This window comes from Delphinapterus leucas, chromosome 18, assembly GCF_059928025.1.
Source record: "Delphinapterus leucas isolate spDelLeu-1000000601 "Yukka" chromosome 18, BTC_Dleu_Yukka2, whole genome shotgun sequence".
Classification (NCBI taxonomy): Eukaryota; Metazoa; Chordata; class Mammalia; order Artiodactyla; family Monodontidae; genus Delphinapterus; species Delphinapterus leucas.
Genome location: NC_143146.1, coordinates 54,168,885 through 54,189,916, shown reverse-complemented (window position 1 = coordinate 54,189,916; position 21,032 = coordinate 54,168,885). Strand labels below are relative to the sequence as shown.

Sequence of the window (21,032 nt, the reverse complement as noted above, 5' to 3'; positions counted from 1 at the left end):
ATCATGAGAGATGAAAAGAGGCTAGCTAGATTGGAGTCAGATCTTGGAGAGCTGGGAGAACGATGTGCAAGTTAATGAGAGAGTACGGGCAGCAGAATCAAGGTCACAGTGCAGCCCAGCCTTTTTGGTTCAAATCCCTTTGGCCACTCTTCATCTGTCTGTTGGGTACAATCTTGAGCAAGTCACCTAGCCATGCTGTGCCTCAGCAATTCGTAGGGTTGTTGGGAAGACTGAGTGAATTAGTTAAATGTTAAAAATTTAGAGCACTACCTGGTAAAGAATAAGTACTCAGTGAATGTTAACTACTATATTATTGTTACAGTTCACAGTTCTTTACCTGAAATACTTGGACCAGATGTTTTCAAACTTCAGGATGCTTTGGATTTAGAAAGGAAATGCGTATACCGTACATTGTAACACTTTCAGCGGGATCTGGAGCAGCAGCCTGTAATCTAACAAACAAATATTTCTTTTTTTAATTAAATCAAATTAAATTTTATTTTTTATTGAAGTATAGTTGATTTACAATGTTGTGTTAGTTTCAGGTGTACAGCAAAGTGATTCAGACATATATATTCTTTTCCAGATTCTTTTCCCTTGTAGGTTATTAGAAAATATTGAATATAGTTTCCTGTGCTATACAATAGGTCCTTGTTGGTTATCTATTTTATATACAGTAGTGTGTACATGTTAATCCTAAATTCCTAGTTTATCCCTCCCCTCCATGAGTAAATATTTCTTCGGTAAAAAATACGAATATTTATTCCAAGTGGGATAAATACAGATATAAATCGCCTCACTTCAGTCTCAGTTGGTATGCCTGCCAAACTGGGTTTGGGTTAGGGCAGATTTGGCCATCAAATAAGTTACCAAAAACCCTTCAGTTTTCAGAGATTTTTTTGATATTTGCATTGAAAACAAGGTTTTTCAGAGCTTTGGGGATATGAGAATTGCAGAGAATTGCCGTACTACTAAAGTAAAAAAAAAAGATAAGATTGAAATAGAATTTGGAAATCCTGGATATTGTTCAGAAAGCAAAATTTTGAATTTGATCACCTCTCCACTTTGGCAAAGTTTTAATTTTTTCTTTTAAAAATTTCAAAGCAAGGGCAACAAATAGTTGATGAGGAAAAGTTTCTCTTTATAGAGATTCCAAATAATAAATGAAGTCAGAGGACTTCCCTCGTGGCGCAGTGGTTGACTCCATGCTCCCAGTGCAGGGAGCCCAGGTTTGATCCTTGGTCAGGGAACCAGATCCCACATGCATGCCACAACTAAGAGTTCACATGCCGCAACTAAGGAGCCTGCGAGCCGCGACTAAGTCCCGGCACAACCAAATAAATAAATAAATAAATGAAGTCAGAATGATAAAATATCACCATTTTGCAATTTCTAATGGAATAATGGATCTAGGCAATCAAGAGCTTCTAGTATTTTAAAAAGACACAACTAAATATTTTGCATCTTCCTTTGTAAGTATCTAACCCGCCTATGAATTAGTTTTGAAAAAAAAAAAAGTAAATATGACTCTGTTCAAGCTTCCAGACAAGTTTATAGGAAACACAGGAAACAAAGGAACATGATAAACACCACAACACAAGTCTAGAAAAATCTAGACTGTGTGAAACTTCTCAAGGCAAAGGATCTGGTCTCTTCAACAAATACATTGCAAATAAAAATAATTAAAAAGAGGGGGGAACCTGTAGATTAAGACAAACCAAGTATTATATATAGAAACAAATTGCAATGTATGGACCTTATTTGAATCTTGATGTGAACAAGCAAACTGCCTCCCCCCGCCAAAAAAGAAAAAGACAAAAAATCTGGCACAATCAGGGAAATTTAAATACTGACTAGATATTTGATAATATTAAGCTATTTTTAATTTTTAGGGGTGATCATATATTATAAAAGTCTTTATCTTCTGGAGATGTATACAAAAATATTTACAGACGAAGAGTTACAATGTCTTGTATTTGCTTCAAATTAATCCACTGAGGATGAGAAGAGAGAGGGAGGTGGGAGGGTGAACACTAAGTTGATAATGTTGAGAATTCATGATGAGTGAACAGGGGTCATTTTACTGTTCTAATTTTGAACATGTTTGAAATTTTTCATAATAAAAATGGAAAAAATTAAAAGATATATATCTACACACACAGAGAGTATAGATTACATTGTATTCCTCAAGGGAAGATTTGTATCTAAGTTGGAAAGTGCTTTAATGCTTATAAAGGGTATTTGAAGACTACTGTTAGTAGAAAAAGATGGGAAAACTAAACTCATTGAAATGAAAATTTGAAAATGTATAATTCAAAACTGAAGGAAATAATTTAAGAAAAATATTTAGCCTGAAATTTAGGATGAAAAATGGAAGAGGTGAAATTACCAAGAAGTTGTGGGAGACAACACTAAATGAGCTTGTTAACAAAGCTGACCTCAGCCTAGGCTAATACCAGTTTATGGGGTAAAAGATGAGTTTCCAGGATCTACCCTTTTATTATTATTATTAGAGTAAAAGAAATACATCGTAAGTTGACATTTCAAGACTCCTTGAACACCTCTTGACTCTGAAAATAACTTGCGATCTAGTTTCAATAATGCCAGCAGGTGGCGTGTTTGTTAGCTTTATTTTTTTCAAGCTCCGAAAAATTTGAGAAGCAGTATGAACATGTGAAAATAAGAAATGCTCTTTTTTCATTCTTTATATTTCGCTTCTCTCGGGGAAAATAATTTATAAGGATACAAATAAAATAAACTTTGTTTTTCTACTTTTCCACCATATTGAGAGCTTGAATTTTGTATTAAATTGCTACCTGCTTTCACTTTTTCTATAGTAAAATATATCTGATTCAAATCCCAAGCCATTGCCAGTCTCAAGATGGCATTGGTCAAGAGCTAAACTACCGGGAATCAGAAAGCCAGGTGTATCTTCACAGTGTGCTAAAAAACAATGTGTTATGGCTTGTGTGCTGAGATTTTATGTTGCTTTCAGTGCCACTGAAAATTTCCCAGATAGGACCAAAGTTTCAACTTAGCCTGGAACAATCTCTACACTCACCCTTGTCTAGCTCCCCAAAGAATGTCCAGGGCTGAGGAAAGTCTGGTGCTCTGCTTCTCTCTGGGTAAGCCCTAAGCAGACAGTTTACTGATGTGAAATCTCTGCTGAAGGACACAAATCAACCTCTTGTTAGTACTCTAGACGCGAGTGTCCTCAGAATCTTTAAAAGAATCCGGAGGTCTCTGAGAGGAAGTTAAGTGAAAATCCCCATTCCCTACCCCTTTGGGTTTGGGACTGATTTGCTCTAAATGGAGATGAAAAATGACCCCACGTATTTTGTTGTGTTAGCATGCTCCAAGTTGGAGGAGGGGGACACAGGTCATTTAGTTTCTGACAAAGAGATACCAAATCGTCAGTGTCCATTACAAATTCATTCAACAAAGAAAGTATTCATAGTTGACTTTATCGTGAGAAATATTTCAGACATGGTAGTGCTTGTTTCTAATTTAATCAAAATGCTAATTCTTTTTCCCCCACTGAATCAACCTCTTTTATTACTATTTCTGGAAACTTTTATTCTGTAATATATCAGACTTCTTGCAAATAGAAGTTGTTTAACTTCATAGAACAATTTGAGAATAATAACTTCCATAAGGCTTTTCAATCAAACATGAAAGAATGTCTTTTTTCTTTTATAGCTTTCTTGTTTACAATACCCATCACAAAATTTCAAGAAATTCATAGTACTATGAAAAGGAAAATAGAGATTACCTATAATTCCACCAGATTTTTCTTTTTTTTTGGCTGCACTGCACGGCTTGTAGGATCTTAGTTCCCCAACCAGGGATTGAACCCAGGCCACAGCAGTGAAAGCACCAAGTCCTAACCACTGGACCACCAGGGAATTCCCTCTTCCAGACTTTTAAATATGCATCATATACTTTTTTAAAAAATCAATTAATTATTTATTTTTGGCTGCACTGGGTCTTCGTCGTTGCACGCGGGCTTTCTCTAGTTGTAGTGTGCAGGGGCTACTCTTCCTTGCTGTGCGTGGGCTTCTCATTGCAGTGGCTTCTCTTGTTGCGGAGCACGGGCTCTAGGCACGCGGGCTTCAGTAGTTGTGGCTCGAGGGCTCAGTAGATGTGGCTTGTGAGCTTAGCTGCTCTGTGCAGTCTTCCCGGACCAGGGCTCTGACCCGTGTCCGCTGCATTGGCAGGTGGATTCTTAACCACTGCACCACCAGGGAAGTCCCACATACGTTTTTTAAGTGAAATAGTTTGATGAATTTTTTAAACATTCTCTTTCACTTAATAATATATTGTGGACATCTTTGCATATTAATAAATATAATTATAACCACATTACTTTCTTTAAAAACACATGGAGGAGGAAGCAATATTTATAGTCTTTAGGGATTTTCTTTAAATTTAGAAATAACATTCATAAAGTGTATAACGTTTCATGTATATCTCAATAAATGTTTACATATGTAAATGTCTTTGCTCGGGCTGCCATAACAAAGTACCATACTGAGTGGCTTAAACAACAGAAATTTATTTCTCACAGTTTTGGAGGTTGGAAAGATCAAGGTGCTGGCAAGGTAGGTTTCATTCTGAGGCCTCTTCTCTTGGCTTGTAGGTGGCTGCTATCTTGCTGTGTGCTCACCCCCTGACCTCTTTTCGCTTGTTGAGGGAAAGAGGGGGGCAGAAAGAGACTACACAAGCTCTCTGGTCTCTTCCTGTAAGGGCACTAGTCCTATCAGATTAGGGTTCCCTCTATATGACCTTATTTAACCTTAATCACCTTAAAGGCCCTATTTCCAGTGGGGTCATACTGGGGGTTAACTTCAACATACTGAATTTGGGAGGGATTAGTCCATGGCACTAAAGCTTATTTTTTAAGAAGGAAGTTTTATATATACATCAAAATAAAGAATTAAAAGATTTTGTTGGATAATTTAGGAGAATGATTTATGTGGGTACTTTGGTATTCGTGAGAGCAAAGATTTTTGTCTTTTCTGTTCATTGCTGAAGTCTCATGTCTAGAATAGTGATTAACACATAACTGGTGCTCAGTGTTTACTGCATGAAAGACTGAATGTTTTCTTTTCTTTTTTCTGGAGGAGGGAGGCAGTATCAGAGCTTAGGAGCCATAGATCATTAAGACAGATTGTCTTCATTGAATCTCAGCTCTATCACTTACTAGTTCTTTTACCTTGGACAAGTTACTTAAACTCTCTGTGCCTTAGTTTTCTCTTCTGCAAAATGGGTATTTTAGGGTTGTTGTAAAGATTAAATTAATTAATAAATAGGCTTAAGCCATTTAGAGTAGTATCTAATATGTAGTTGGTAGAAGTAGATACCTTGAAATAGGCAATACATGTTAGATATTTATATTTATGCCTAATTCTCCTTTTTATATATGTGGTCATAAACTAAGAAAATGTCTTGTGAAGTTGGTAATGTGGAATTCTTGTTGCCTCTGCTTTTCAGGAAGAAATACTAGGGCACAGAGGTCAAATGACTTGTAAATGTGATCACCAATGTAAATGTGTATCCTACTTGGATATTCAAAGTAAGGCAATATATTTGCATTTTCCTGGAATTGTTTATTATTTAGGATTTTTAATGCTTTACTTAATTGATGGTTTACAAGCTACAAACTTAAATTGAGCCCCCAAATTGTGTTTATGTATACAACAGCTATAAATTCACTAAGTTGTGGCTATATATAGTCTCTCATATTTTGGATCCTCCTTATGATTTAAAAAAATACAACTTTATAGTCTCAATTAGTCATTAGGTATCTTCTCAGGCAATGGAAGCTGAAAGTACAAGTATTAAAATGCAGAATCCTGCAAATTTTTGAATGATGAAAAGGGATCCTCATTTAAAAAAATCAGGAATCTCTGCTCTAGTGGCTCTATATACAAGAAAATTCTTGTATATCTTGATCTCTTAATCAGAACTGTAGGGAATCTCCCTTTTGGGCTTGCCTGAAACTGTGAAAACCAAAGCTCCACCTTTGGCCTAGGGGGTTGGAGGCTGGGCGTTCGTCCGAGATAAACTACAACTCCCAAGATTCCCGGGTGGGGAGCTGTGGTTCACTGCGGCACCAATGCCCCTGCACCTCCCCTCCCCCTTCCATCGCAACCTACACCCTGGGCTCAGAATCCGGATGAGTAAGTCGCCTGGTCATCTCTCTCGTGGAAATTTTTCTCGCTTTTCCATTTTTCTCTTTTGTTTCCTCTGTTAGCTTATTGTTAGGCACACGCAAGGACTACTCTTCTGGAGAAGAGTCGAGACGGAAGAGGCGGGATCAAGCTCTAAGCCGGAAGGGGTGAACCCGGCAGTGAAAGTGATCCGGTGCCTGTCGGGCTGAAACGTAGTGGACCACAGAAGGTTCAGACCTCCGTAAGGAAACCTAACGTCCTTTCTGTCTGTCTTTTTTTTTTTTTTTTTTTTTTTTACGTGCTCACAGTTCACTTCTCTTTTTAGGTCTTAAAAGTCTATTTTCCTTCTCCAGCTTTTTTTTTTTTTTTCCCATGGTGTCTCCCTGTGGGATCACTCCGTATACCGAGTTAGTGTGGCTTACACGTGATCCTCTCGTGCCGGCTTAGTGTCACTTCTGACTTGCCAAGGCTGAGAGTTGTCCCTAGAGTATCATTTTATTTTTAATTTTCATTTATTTTATTTATTTATTTTTGTCTGCGTTGGGTCTTCGTTGCTTCGCGCGGGCTTTCTCTAGTTGCAGCGAGCGGGGGCTACTCTTCGTTGCGGTGCGCGGGCTTCTCATTGCGGTGGCTTCTCTCGTTGCCGATCACGGGCTCCAGGCGCGCAGGCTTCAGTAGTTGTGGCATGAGGGCTCAGTAGTTGTGGCTCACGGGCCCTAGAGCGCAGGCTCAGCAGTTGTGGCGCACGGGCTTAGTTGCTCCGCGGCATGTGGGATCTTCCCGGACCAGGGCTTGAACCCATGTTCCCTGCCTTGGCAGGCAGACTCTTAAACGACTGGAAAAGAGTCACCAGGAAAGCCCCTAGAGTATCATTTTAATCCTGTTACTGTCAGGGAGTGATGGAGAAGGCTTGCTATTCTCAGGTATAGATTAACCTAGAAGGTAAACGTCTTGGGATTTACTTAACATTGAGGTTCATGACCTTGAGAGTTGCTTTTTGTACTATTTCTAAAATGGAAATTTAGCTAGAGGTGTTTTAACAAAAATCTTTTTGCCATTTTTTTTGTTACGTCCTTTTTCAAATGGACACACTTTCTGTGACTAGATGTTGTTTTAGACCAGGGTTCCTGGCATCCTTAATCAATAGATATTGATCAGAGGCCAGACAAGAAATTCAGGCAAGGCTATATCGTGGCCCCTGCTGCAGCAGAGGGGAGTGAGCAGGTTCCTTACATGGGGTGAGGGTAGGGGTGTGTCCAGGGATCCAGCAGAGGGGTGGCTTAAGTGGTCTGCCCATCCCCTAGGCTACGTTGTGTGCAGGGGGCATGCGCAGTATCCTGCTTTTGCTCCCCACTCCCTGCTTTTGCTGCCAGCTCTTCAGAGGTGCCAGTTGGGCTTTTTGGTCTCCTTTTATCTAGTTGTCCAGAATTTGCCCCAACTGTGCATGCACACAGTTATTTTTAGCCCCTATTCGTTTCTTTGTATTTTGTTGCTTAAGGAAACATTTGTCCAGGTGCAAGCATTGCAGCACTGCAGCAAACGGTCCCAGGTCCCAGCTTGTCTCAATGTGAAGACAGGCAGAAACTCCTGCTGGAGGACTGTAACATTTGTGGCTACTGTGCCTTTGTGCATGCTTCCCGCAGTCCTTTTCTCAATGTGATTCAGTATGTTAAATTTCCTTAGTACAACCCTGCAAACTGTGAATATTTTAGAGACTATTCTGAATATTTTATTTCCTAGGAGATGACAATATCCAAGTTAGCAGACTTACAATGATCAAATGAGCTAATATATGAATACACCTAATGTAGTAGGAACACTGGAGGCAATAAAGGTTGATTCTGATCAATTTTGACCCTTATTTCAACTTTGAACCTCAGGATTTTAGGGGCAAAGTATTTTTCTTAGAACACTTTATCTTCTCTTTCTTACTCAGTAAAACCATTGTGTACATTTGTTAGCTCTTTTGATTATCTCTGTTAGAAGGAAGAACAGATAATTATTGTACATAACTAATTTCACCTAACATGGAATTTTTTAAAGTAATTTTTCTTCCTGATTGTAAAAGTAGCATGTGCTAAATGTATAGGAAACTTGGAAAACACGAAGAAGTAGAAAAAAAAAGGAAGCAAAAGGAATCCATAATCCCACAACTAGAGATCATCTTACTAACGTTTTGGTATGTTTTTAGTTTTCTTTTTTCAAAATAAAGCTCTTCCTCAACTTATGATGCAGTTATGTCCCCATAAACCCATGTATTCCATATACTGTAGACAAATTTGAAAACCTAATTGAGATTATATTGTTTTGATTCTGCTTTTTTCATTTAATATAATTATCATCATTGTCTTTTTTTTTTTATCAAACTTTCTACTTTCTTAGTCTGTTAATATATAAATTTTCCATCCTTTAGGATCTCAGCTAAAAGGGAAGCACCTTCGAAGAGTGATTGCATAGTTGGGAATGAAAAGCACTGAAGTCTGAACAGGCAAGCTGCATTCACCTCAGCTCTGCCTCTATCTGGCAGAATGAATAATCATGATTAAGTTACTTGACTTCCTTGGGCATCTGGATACCTAAGAATTAGACAAGGAAGTAGTGTTTCCTTAAAACTTTAAAAATCTATTAATATACGAACCACCTAAAGTTTGCATGATTATTTCATACTTGTCAAGAGCTTATTCACACACTCAATTTTAGATTCTGGGTACTTTCTAGAAAATAGCTGATTTAACCCATTCTATTGATATATTTATTAGTTACACTCCTACTCATTTGCCTTAGTTAATTATATATGTTGAATGGGTAGAAAACAGCACTACCTTCATTTATTTTGTTATATTCACAGATTTGAAGATTCGTTTTCTTTTTGTGTGTTATTGAATTTAGGGGCTGTGTTTGGAGCTGGCTGAGGCAGTGAACTGAGCAAGATTTCTTGAGGCTCCTTCAGCTTTTATATCTGTGGAGTTGATATTTCTCAGATTGTGTTTATTTTGTTTCAGATGCTGAAATGAATCGTCACCTGTTTGTTTGGCTTTTTAGACATCTGTGTCTTAATGGTCACCACCAGTGCCATGTCCATCTCCATTCTCATCAGCTTACACAGATACCTCTTGACACAAGGCTGTGGGTTTTTAGACAAAACAGGAATCACATTCTCCATTGTCTGTTAAGTGAGAATTGGTCCAGGAGATATTGTCATCAAGATACCAGGATGCTCTGGAAGCATAAAGGACTACAGAAATACATGGAGGACCTGAGTAAGGAGTACCAAACACTTGATCATTGTTTGCAGCATATCTCTGTGAGTGAAGGGGACCGGAGGTCCTTGAATCAACGGCATGCTGAGCTGGCTCCGCTTGCAGTCATTTACAAAGAAATTCAGGAGGCTGAACAAGCCATTGAAGAATTAGAATCAATGTGTAAAAGTAGGTAAAAGATATGTGTGTACAAGTACAGGACTGATTTTCTAAGTTAAAGGTATATTGAACACAGTCTTTTAAAAAGCCTGCACATAGTAAGCCCTGCACTTGGAAAGGACAGGACTCTGTACTCTGGGTGTTTGAAGTATTTCAGCTACTAAAGAGCAACTACTAAGAGACCGAGGTCCTTGTGGTACTTGCCAAGAAGCACTTAGGGTCTGGGAGACTAAATATTGACGTTTTCAGAAGGTTTAATTTATTAATAGATCTTTATTGGGCACTGTCCTATGTGCTACATACCAGGGACACAAAAATACAATTCCTACCCCGTCAGAGGGCTTATATGGTATGGGTATTATTTCATCACCCCAAAAAGAAACGCTGCACCCTTTAGCCATCTCATGCCAATCCCCCCCATCCCTGCCAGCCCTAGACAACCACTAATCTACTTTCTGTCTCTATACAGTTACTTATTTCAGGCATTTTATATAAATGGAATCATACAATATGTTACCCTATGTGACTGGCTTCTTTCACTTAGCATATGTTTAAGGTTCATTTATGTTGTAGCATGTTTCTGTACTTCATTTCTTTTTATTGCTGAATTATGTCCCATTGTATAGCTATACCACATTTTATTTATCTGTTCATCAGTTGTTGGTTATTGAGTTTTTCCACTTTTTTGGTTATTATGAACAATGCTGTTATGAACTTTTGTGTACAAGTTTTTGTGTAGACATATATTGCTAAGTTGTGTGGTAACTTCATGTTTAACCTTTTGAGGAACTGTCAGACTGGTTTTCCAAAGTGGCTGAACCATTTTACATTCCATCCTCAGTGTATGAGCGTTCTGGTGTTTCTACATCCTCTCCAACCCTTGTGATCCGCCCTTTTGATTCTAGCCTTCCTAGTGTGTGTGAAGTGGTATCTTACTGCGGTTTTGACTTGCATTTCCCTGATTAATGGTGTTGAGTGTCTTTTTATGTGCCTATTGGCTGTTGTATATCACCTTTGGTTAAATGACTGTTTAGATCCTTTGCCCATTTTTTAATGGAGTTGTCTTTTTATTATTGAGCTGTAAGAGTTCTTTATATTACAGATACAAGTTCCTTATCAGATATATTATTTGCAAAAATTTTCTCCCATTCTGTGGGTTGTCCCTTGAAGCACCACAGTTTTTAATTTTGATGATGTTCAGTTTATCTTTTTTTCTCTTGTTTGTGTTTTGGTGACATAGCTAAGAAATTATTGCATAATCCAAGGTCACAAAGGTTCACATCTGAGTTTTCTTCCAAGGATTTTATATTTTTAGTCCTTACATTTAGGTCATTGATCTATTTGAGTTAATTTTATATATAATGTGAGAGGTGTTAATTTTTAATTTTAGTATCTCTTAATATTTTATTGCCTTAACATTTTTTCTTTTATGAAAAATTTCCAAAATATACAGAAGTTGAGAGAAAAGTATAATGGACTAACTTGGGATTCAACATTTATCCAAATTTTTTTTTTTTTTTAAAGGACATGAGCCCTCATTTTTTTTTTAATATTTATTTATTTGGTTGCACTGGGTCTTAGTTGTAGCATGCAAACTCTTAGTTGCGGCATGCATGTGGGATCTAGTTCCCTGACCAGGGATCGAACCCGGGCCCCCTGCCTTGGGAGCATGGAGTCCTATCCACTGCGCTACCAGGGAAGTCCCGATCCAAATTTTGCTATTGGCTTTTATTGTATTTTATTTTTAATATTTATTTATTTGGCTGCACCGGGTCTTAGTTGCAGCACGCCGCATCTTCAGTTGCAGCATGCGGGATCTAGTTTCATGACCAGTGATGGAACCCAGGCCCCCTGCATTGGGAGCACAGAGTCTTAACCACTGGACCACCAGGAAAGTCCCTTGCTATTGGCTTTTAGTTTAATTTATAAACTTTCTTTTGTGCTCCATCCTGTTTCATTAAGCCTTAGAGATGTTAAGCAGCATCGAGGCCAGTCACAGCTATACCTGTAAAGTCCTGGATGTCCAAAGCCTTACCTTTTTCTGCCTCCTATTAGTGGTCTGCGAGTCTCTCACTTTTCTTTTGGCCATGAGGCATGCGGGATCTTAGTTCCCTGACCAGAGATTGAACATGTGCCCCCTGCAGTGGAAGTGCAGAGTCCTAACCACTGGACTGCCAGGGAATTCCCTCTCACCTCTTTTAATGAGGATTATTTTTTACTCTTTCGCATAATGCCACTCAAATTTGTAATTAATTAGTTTGGGAAAGTTGCTTGCACATAATAGGAGCTTACTAAATGCTTTCCAAATTAAATTGACATAACCTCTTTCAGCCACGTTTGTGTCATGTGTAATATTAGTAGATTGGATTAAAGTATTAGTAGTTTGCTTCTAAAGTTTCTTCTACAATTCTGCTATTTTATAATAATAGTGATAATAGCTACGTTTACTAAGTCTTAGTATGTGCCAGGCACTAAGGTAAGTATTTTGCAAATATCTCATTTGAAATGTTATAAGGTAGGAATTATTATTAATATTCTCACTTTATAGATGAAGAAACTGAGAGGTTAAAATGCCAAAGGTCACTTAGCCAGTCAGGAGAGGAGCAGGAATTTGAACCCAATCAAGGAGACTCCACAGCCTCTGCTCTTATCCACTGCACAATGATTCAAAGTCCAATAGGGTCTACCTCTGTAATGTATCTTGCATGAGTTCTCTTCTATTCTTTCCACTAGTTTATATTTTCATTATATCTCAGTCCTAGATGATTACAATAAATTCCTAACTTGTAGTCTCACCTCCAAGCTTTCCCAGCCTAAGTACAACCTTAATCATATTTCTCTCCTGCTCTGAATTTCCAGGAACTCCCATTGCCTATAAATATAGATTGCTTGGCTTGGCATTTAATAGTCTCTGCCGAGTGACCCCCACCTCTCTGTGTAGTATATTAATTCCCTTTGAGTATTCTCCCTTCCAACCAAAACAGACAATCTGCCATTCCCTGAATATACTCAGACCATCCCATGTCTATGTCTTTGCTCATGTTGTTAACCCACCAATTTCACCTTCTTAAAGTTCAGTCTGCTTACAAAGTATGGCTTGAATATCATCCTTTGGCTTCACTCCCCTCTGTAAAACAAGTATGATTGCCTTTCTCTGTTTTATAGTCTGATCCATTATGTAATTGTCTTAACTTCAGTCCCTTTCCCTGTTCCTCAAGTACAGGGCCTGTGTCTTATTCATCTTTATTTCCTGCAGCACCAAACATAAGGTATAATAGACTCTTGAATCTGTTGATACAGTGAAATTGAACTAGATTGGATCTTACAGTTCAGTAAATAATAAAAAGCCACAAAAATAATTTTATATGATTGCAGATCAGCAGGTTTTTCTGGTACCTCTGACCCGAGACTTATGTGCACAAGGTGAGGCCAGTAGCGATATTACAATTCTGCAACAGGTGATCCATAATTAGAATTGAGTTCAGATGGCACCTTATCTAGGAACCTTCCTTAAGGGTTGAAGTCTGGGTTAGACCACCCTTTAGGCCTCGATGGCGCTGCCCACACCACATATCGTAATCAAGTGAATGTGTCCACCTTTCCCACCAGACTGAGCCACTTTAGCCCTGAACCATGTTTTATTCATCCTTGTGTCCCCAGCAACTGGCAGAGTATTTAGCACAGAGTAAGTGTGAAATGTTGAAAGCAGGAATGAGGCATAGAATCCCACCAGACCCCCATGACTTCCAGGACTAGAAAAGAATTTTAAAGAGCCTTCTCTCCTTTATGTCTTCATTTCTATTTTCTTCTTTATTTTTAAGAATTAAAAATTTCTACCTCATCTAGCACACATCACCAGTGACAAATGGAATCTCTGGGCATCTAAAGCAATGGAGCCAAAGGTTATGGGATCCACCCTACTTGGCCACTATCTCATTGATAGCTTGTGTTATTAGAGCTCCATGATTTAACTTTCTGCTTTGAAATGATGTGAAAATGACCGTCCTTTCCATAAAGCAGAGGCTTGCAAGGATGTGTGGTTTTTTGACCCATGTGGTGTTTTTAAAAAATGTTTACTAAGTATGAACATTTCAAGAGGTTTCAGAATTTTAAAGAGGTCTTATTTCTGACTTCTCTTGAAAAAAAAAAAGGAGGTTCTAGCCATGCTACATTACTCACAGTGTGCTGGGTAACGGCTGCCAGCTTTAGACAAGAAATGGTCACCCCAGTTTACCCTGAGACTTAGCTTATTTGGGTTTACGTTTAATTAGCCAGTGCCTTTTTAAACCTGTTTGATTTATCACTGATTTCTATAATTACTTACAGACATTCAAATCACCAGCTCCTTGGGGCAAGATCGTACTTGTTTTCACACTGAGTTTTTTGGACATACTTAGCAAATACTTACTTTACATTCTCTAACTATTCTGTTCTTTTGTATAATCCCTTGCCTTCACTACTGAAATAAAACCTAGTAGGTAGAGATTAGATAGCTATTTAAGAATTTCTTTGTAAGTATTTAAACATTTTTACCATTATTTCTGTCGATGGTTTGTAGGTCTAAATAAACAAGATGAAAAGCAGTTACAAGAACTTGCTTTGGAAGAGAGGCAAACCATTCTTCAGAAAATCAACATGTTATACAGTGAGGTATGTTTTAAGAGGTAAACTAATCTCAGCAATGTTAATGTAAAGGAATACTATTCTTGCTAGACTACGTTTTGCTGCTCAAAGTATTTTCCAAACACCAGTTGATTAAGTCTTCTCTTATGATGATTGGTAATATTGGGTTTAGTGCTGTCATTTACTACAGAATGAGATTGAAGAGATTGTGTTGGCAAGGAACGAAACCACCGCCCCCCCGCCAGACAGAAGTATTCCAAAGCTGAATCTATTAAGTTACCAGACAAGGGAACACATGCTAGTGAAGAAATTTACTTCAACATGGAGTAGAGTCAGGGGGCTTTAAGTCTTAGAAAGAGGGAGTGGTACATGGTAACTGGGTTAATTAAGGATTGAAAATTTGCATTCAGGATAGAATGGAATGAATCCAAGGGCATAGAGACAGTGGGTTAATACAAGTCTTTAGTCCCTTCTAGCTCAATGGATGGTTTGTCTACAAGAAAATGAAAATACGGTGCTATGTACTATGTTCCCCTTTGTCATATTTGCCATCCTCCTACCTTCAGTCTTCCCTACCCTGGAAATCCAGTAGAGAGACGTTTTTTTCCTTGAAGTATAGTTGATTTACAATGCTATGTTAGTTTCAGGTGTACAGCACAGTGATTCAGATATACATATATCTTCTTTGTCAGATTCTTTTCCCTTATAGGTTGTTACAGAATATTCAGTATAATTCCCTGTGCTATACAGTAGGTCCTTGTTGGTTATATATTTTATATATGGTAGTGGATGTATGTTAATCCCAAACCCCTTTTCCCTTTGGTAACCATATGTTTGTTTTCTATGTCTGTGAGTCTATTTCTGTTTTGTAAATAAGTTCATTTGTATCTTTTTTTTTTAGATTTCACATACAAGCAGTATCATATGATATTTGTCTTTCTCTGTCTGGCTTGCTTCACTTAGTATGATAATCTCTAGAGGGACTTTTTGAGGATGAGGATGGAGGTATCAGTTATTGTTTTCACTGATTTAAACAGCTAGTCAAAAGCAGATGTAGGACGTCTGACTCTTAGTCTACTATTCTCTCCTGCAGGCTATATCATTTCTAGCAGAGATGGACTATTTCAAAAATTGTCAGTAGGGGGAATCATGACACATAGATACTTTCAGTTTGATTTGAAAGACCTTTTAGTAATAATAAAGTTGCTTCCCTTTTCTTCCTAAGAGGTAAGTTGGTTGCTTTCTTTATTAGAAAGCCCCTTTTTTTCTTGTCACACTGAGAAACTATTTGAGCCTTACCTTGGGAATCCTCAATCTACTCTTTAAACAGCAACTCTGCTGAGAAGACAGGGCACGGCCTGGTGTCCGTCCACTGTCATTTACTGTGGGAGAGAATATATAATCATACGTTAAAAGTCCTCATTTTCTCCAAATGAAGACTTTCAGAGCTTACTTCTTTCATTAGATGAAAGAAGCTACTGTTTAAGACTAATCAGAAGCAAAATTCGAAGAAAATTGAATGGAACACTGGACTTTGATCTAAACTTTTGCATTTTAGAAAATTAAGATAATTTGACAGCATTGTAGAAAATATGCCAACAAGTAACTTCATTGTTAACATGAATCATCGTTTATTTTAGGCCTAATTAGGTCTACTTATTAAAGCATTTTAGGACCAGACCTCTTTGAGATGCTCTATGATTTTGTTAATTACTGATTTTTTAGTGTTTGGGGATCTTTTCTCTAAATTCAAGGAATAGCAGTATACCATGGAAAATATACACACTAATACTGATTTTTTTTTTTCAGCTTCTCCAGAGTCTAGTGCCAAAGGAGAAATATGACAAAAATGATGTTATTTTAGAGGTGACATCTGGAAGAACTACTGGAGGTCAATAAAATAATTTTATCGTAAATGATCTTAAAAAATACTTAAATGTTACCTTGATATGACACACTGTAACTTTAAAAGTCTGTTAAATGTGTTTCACTTCGGAAGTAGTCATTTCTCAACTCCTAAGGGGTTTTTACTTAAGGAGGACTCTCTAAGAAATTTGTGCTGATTTTTGAAAAATTTTTTATTGAAGTATAGTTGATTTACAATGCTGTGTTAGTTTCTGGTGTACAGCAGAGTGATTCAGTTATAAATGAATATTTTTTTCATATTCTTTTTATTTTGGTTTATTACAGGATATTGAATATTTTCTATCCTACTGTGCTATACAGTAGGACCTTGTTGTTTGTCTATTTCATATGTAGTAGTTTGTATCTGCTAATCCCAAACTCCTAATTTATCCCTCCCCACCCCCTATTCCCTTTGGTAACCATAAGTTTGATTTCTATGTGTGTGAGTCTGTTTCTGTTTTGTAAATAAGTTCATTTGTGTCATATTTTAGATTCCACATGCAAGTGATATCATATGATGTTTGTCTTTCTCTGTCTGACTTACTTCACTTAGTATGATAATCTCTAGGTCCATCCATGTTGCTGCAAATGCCATTATTTCATTCTTTTTTATGACTGAGTGGTATTCCATTGTATATACGTACCACACCTTTATCCATTCCTCTGTTGATGGACATTTAGGTTGCTTCCATGTTTTGGCTATTGTAAATAGTGCTGCTATGAACATTGGGGTGCATGTATCTTTTCTTATTAGAGTTTGCTTCAGATATATGCCCAAGAATGGGATTGCTGGGTCATATGGCAACTCTATTTTTAGTTTTTGAAGGAACCTCCATACTGTTTTCCAGAGTGGCTGCACCAATTTACATTCCCACCAACAGTGCAGGAGGGTTCCCTTTTCTCCACACCCTCTCCAGCATTTATTGTTTGTAGACTTTTTGATGATGGCCATTCTGAGCAGTGTGAGGTGATACCTCATGGTAGTTTTGATTTGCATTTCTCTAATAATTAGCAATGTTGGGCATCTTTTCGTGTGCCTACTGGCCATCTATGTGTCTTCTTTGGAGAAATGTGTGCTGACTGAATATTTTTATATTTTCTCTTAGGTGATATCTGCCAACAATTTACCCGGGAAATATTTGATATGTATCAGAATTATTCAAGCTACAAACACTGGAAATTTGAACTTCTGAATTATACACCAGCTGATTATGGTAGGTGTGTTTGAGGATTTGTCCATAGATGATGCTGGAAGTTGTTTTTCTTCTGATATTGATTAGAACCATGTTGTCCCATTTTTTAAAACATTTGACCTATATCTACTAAATACTGTGACATGGGCTCATCAATCACAGTGGCTTACTATAGTAGAATTCTTACTATGGGAGAAGAGAGTGGGAGGGAAGGAAGTATCCTCCTAGGAAGGAATATCTGAATTAGAGAAACTTTCCCTGTGGAGGGTTGATATATGCCTTGCCTGAAAAATCATTGCTCTGTTGTTCAAAGCCAAGATGTATTAAGGTTTTTACTCTGAAGTACTAATGATGTGTTGGAGGTTTATGGGAATGCAGAAGAAGTTAGTCATTTGTCTTTATTTTCAAGAAGCTCCCACCCTAGTTGGGCTGATAAAAACTTAGACAACATAAACAATAAGAACCAATGTGAGTCTTTAAACTTTTAAATACTCAAGTATGTTAAATCAGAACATCTGATAGTAATTCTTTTTTGTTCAATTCTCTTAATCCACCTGGAAGTTTTTGTCTGCTTGGTTACACAAAGATACACTGTAGTAGACAGAGGGCCGATGAATAATAACCCACAAATTATCAAAGTGGGGAAAGATGATTCATGTAAGTTAAACAATCGAGGGAAATGAAAACAAGTATAGAGCATAAGTAAGGTTGTGCGTCATATGGATTTGAAATACAGCCAGTGGTTAGGAAAGATGAAACAGGAGGGAAGGGGGCAGGGCACAACCTTCGAAAGAATGACATAGCCCGAGGACATGACATAAACAGATGAGAACCAAATGGGTCCAAGATGGTGGACAAGTCAACTTCCACTAGACCTTGAGCCTCAGTATATGCTCATTGTAATACATCAGCAAGCTAAATGACACACTGACTGGCGCCATGACAGTGCCAAGGCCAACCATAAGGATGAAAAATTGGGCGGTGGCCCAATTCCCGGAAATCCCCACCCCCTTCCCAAAATAGCTGGAATACTCCTCCCACTCATTAGCCTATGAAGTTACCCACCCCTTAAAAACTGACAGCCCCATACCCTGGTGCTGCTCTCACCTCCTGAGATGGCCCACACTATATCTGTGGAGTGTGTATCTCTCTAAATAAATCTACTTCTTACTATCACTTTGCCTCTCACTGAATTCTTTCTGTGATGAGACATCAAGAACCTGAGCTTCATTAAGTCCTAAAACCAGGTGTGTGATCTCAGTTGGAAGACTGTGGGTTTTGGCCAGGTTTGAGTCCTAGCCATGTGGGTTCAAGTCCCAATCAGGGTTTAGGCTGGGTTCGAGTCCCAGCACATCTGAGGTGCATGGTTTCAAAGGGAAGACCAACGAGAGCAGATGGAAGGACCAATTTGAGCAACAGCATGGTGGTGGGAAAGATCTTGATGTGTGTGTAGAAGTGAGGAAGCCAATTAAACCAGAGGATATTTGTGATGAGACGTGAGAGGAAATAGGTTCAAAAGAGTAGACTTTGAGCAGACGTTAAAGCGGAACAGGCCTTGATTGTTAGGGAGCTGTTGAAGATTTTGCTAATAAGAATATGATTTGATCAATATATATTTTAAGAAGATTCTTTTTTTCTTTTTTTATTGAAGTATAGATGATTTACAATATGGTGTTAGTTTCAGGTGTACAGCACAGTGATTCAGTTATGTGTGTATATGTATATATATATATTCCTTTTCAGATTCTTTTCCCTTATAGGTTATTACAGAATATTGAGCATAGTTCCCTATGCTATACAGTAGGTCCTTATTGGTTATCTATTTTCTATATAGTAGTGTGTATATGTTAATCCCAACCTCCTAATTTATCCCTCCCCCCACTCTCCTTTCCCCTTTGGCAACCATAAGTTTGTTTTTAGAAAATTATTTTGACAGCAGTGTGAAAGATGGACTGAAGAGGCTAGATTTAACGCAGATGGCAGAGAGGTTATTAGAGTAATCCAGGTATGACTAAGAGTTAGAACTGGGAGTAGGGACACATATGAGAGAACTTCAGATGAAGAATGAGCAAAATTTGTAACTGACAAGAGGATCTATTGCTTGCCCACTATGTCCTGCGTGCAGTATGTGTCGTTTGATCTTCACAACCCTGGGTATTGTTAATCCCATTTTACAGATGAAGATCTAGGCTCAGAGAGTAAGTAACTAATCCAAGATCACACAATAAGTGATGGCAGTCCTGGGTTTAGATTTAAGTCTGTCTGATCCAGAACCACACTACATCCCATTAGTTTATTCTGATACAAAGGAGATGAGCCACAGGGATCTAATCTTTCTAGCTGGGAAGATTGTGATATTCATTCATGCCATTGAATGGAATAGAAATTGAAAGGCCGTCTCCATTTGGGCAGAACAGTGAAAGTTGTTTTTGAATTATTGTGTGTGTTGTTATAGTGAGCGTTCCTTTAGAAATATCCAGTAAATGCTGAAGTCGTGTAGCCAGAGCTTTGGTGAGAGAATAGAATTGAGGAGAGCGATTTGATAGCTGTTAGCACGGAGATAATGTCTGATACTGAGAGAGAATAAGTGAGGGAGAGTTTATAGAGAGGGAATATTCAGGGTACCAAACGTTGGAGAATGGCCATATTTAGAAAGATAAACTAGTTGGCAAAAGAAAAAGAGGGGTCAGAGAAGCAGGAAAAGGGATGAGAACAGTATAATATTTTGGAAGCAGGAGAGGAGAGAGTTTCAAGAATGTAATGAGAATGTAATGAGAAACACCAGCATATGAAAGAGAGAATGTAATCGCTGAGACGTATATTTTGAATTCAACTTTCAATAATGAAAGGGAGATGAACTTAATAACAGGAAGAGAGATTCCGTTTCAGGTGCCCAGAGCAGCCCAAACAATGGTTGGGAAATCTTTCTTTTAGATACATTAACTCAGTAGCAAAATAAAATAAAGACATTTTAGAAAGTAAAAGGACCTTTTATTTTATTTTATTTTATTTTTTTATTGGAGTATAGTGGATTTACAATGTTGTGTTAGTTTCAGGTGTACAGCAAAGTGAATCAGTTATACATACACATATATCCACTCCTTTTCATATTCTTTTCCCATATAGGCCATTACAGAATATTCAGTAGAGCCCCCTGTGCTATACAGTAGGTCCTTATTAGTTAAAAAATGTGGAATGCTTCGCAAATTTGTGGGTCATCCTTGCACAGGGGCCATGCTAATCTTCTCTGTAGCGTTCCAATTTTAGTATATGTGCTGCTGAAATGAGCACAAAAAAAGGTCTTTTATTAAAAAAGAAAAAATTTTCAGGAATTCCCTGGTGGTCCAGTGGTTAGGACTTGGTGCTTTCACTGCCAGAGCCTGGGTTTGATCCCTGGTCAGCGAAGTAAGATCCTGCATGCTGCATGGCGCAGCCAAAAAATAAATAAGATAGAGAAAGAGGAAAAGATACCTGCCCTATAAAGTATGTATATTACATTATATGTATGGGCTTCCCTGATGGCACAGTGGGTAAGAATCCGCCTGCCAATGCAGGGGACACGGGTTCAAGCCCTGGTCCGGGAAGATCCCACATGCCACGGAGCAACTAAGCCTGTGTGCCACAACTACTGAGCCTGCGCTCTAGAGCCCGCAAGCTACAACTACTGAGCCCGCGTGCCACAACTACTGAAGCCCACACGCCTAGAACCCATGTTCCAC

General features: G+C 38.1%; 1 protein-coding gene and 1 non-coding gene across 9 annotated transcripts in view; one reads left to right on the top strand and one right to left on the bottom strand.

Annotated features, from left to right (window-relative positions):
- Positions 1-1,323: 1,323 nt before the first annotated feature.
- The window catches only part of MTRF1 (mitochondrial translation release factor 1), a 56,832-nt gene continuing 37,123 nt past the window's right edge, over positions 1,324-21,032 (top strand). For 3 of the 8 annotated variants that reach the window (XM_089899501.1, XM_089899500.1, XM_089899502.1), the window contains exons 1-7: positions 6,421-8,352; positions 8,587-8,661; positions 9,176-9,601; positions 12,968-13,015; positions 14,151-14,242; positions 16,025-16,106; positions 17,227-17,334. In XM_089899501.1, coding sequence (XP_089755627.1) covers positions 9,184-9,601; positions 12,968-13,015; positions 14,151-14,242; positions 16,025-16,106; positions 17,227-17,334 — 748 coding nt within the window. In that variant the 5' untranslated portion in view covers positions 6,421-8,352; positions 8,587-8,661; positions 9,176-9,183. The other 5 variants (XM_089899495.1, XM_089899497.1, XM_089899498.1 and 2 more) reach the window with 5 other exon arrangements.
- Positions 20,498-20,604, bottom strand: LOC115803192 (U6 spliceosomal RNA). The gene has a single exon (XR_004023859.1). It is a non-coding gene; the product is annotated as a U6 spliceosomal RNA (small nuclear RNA).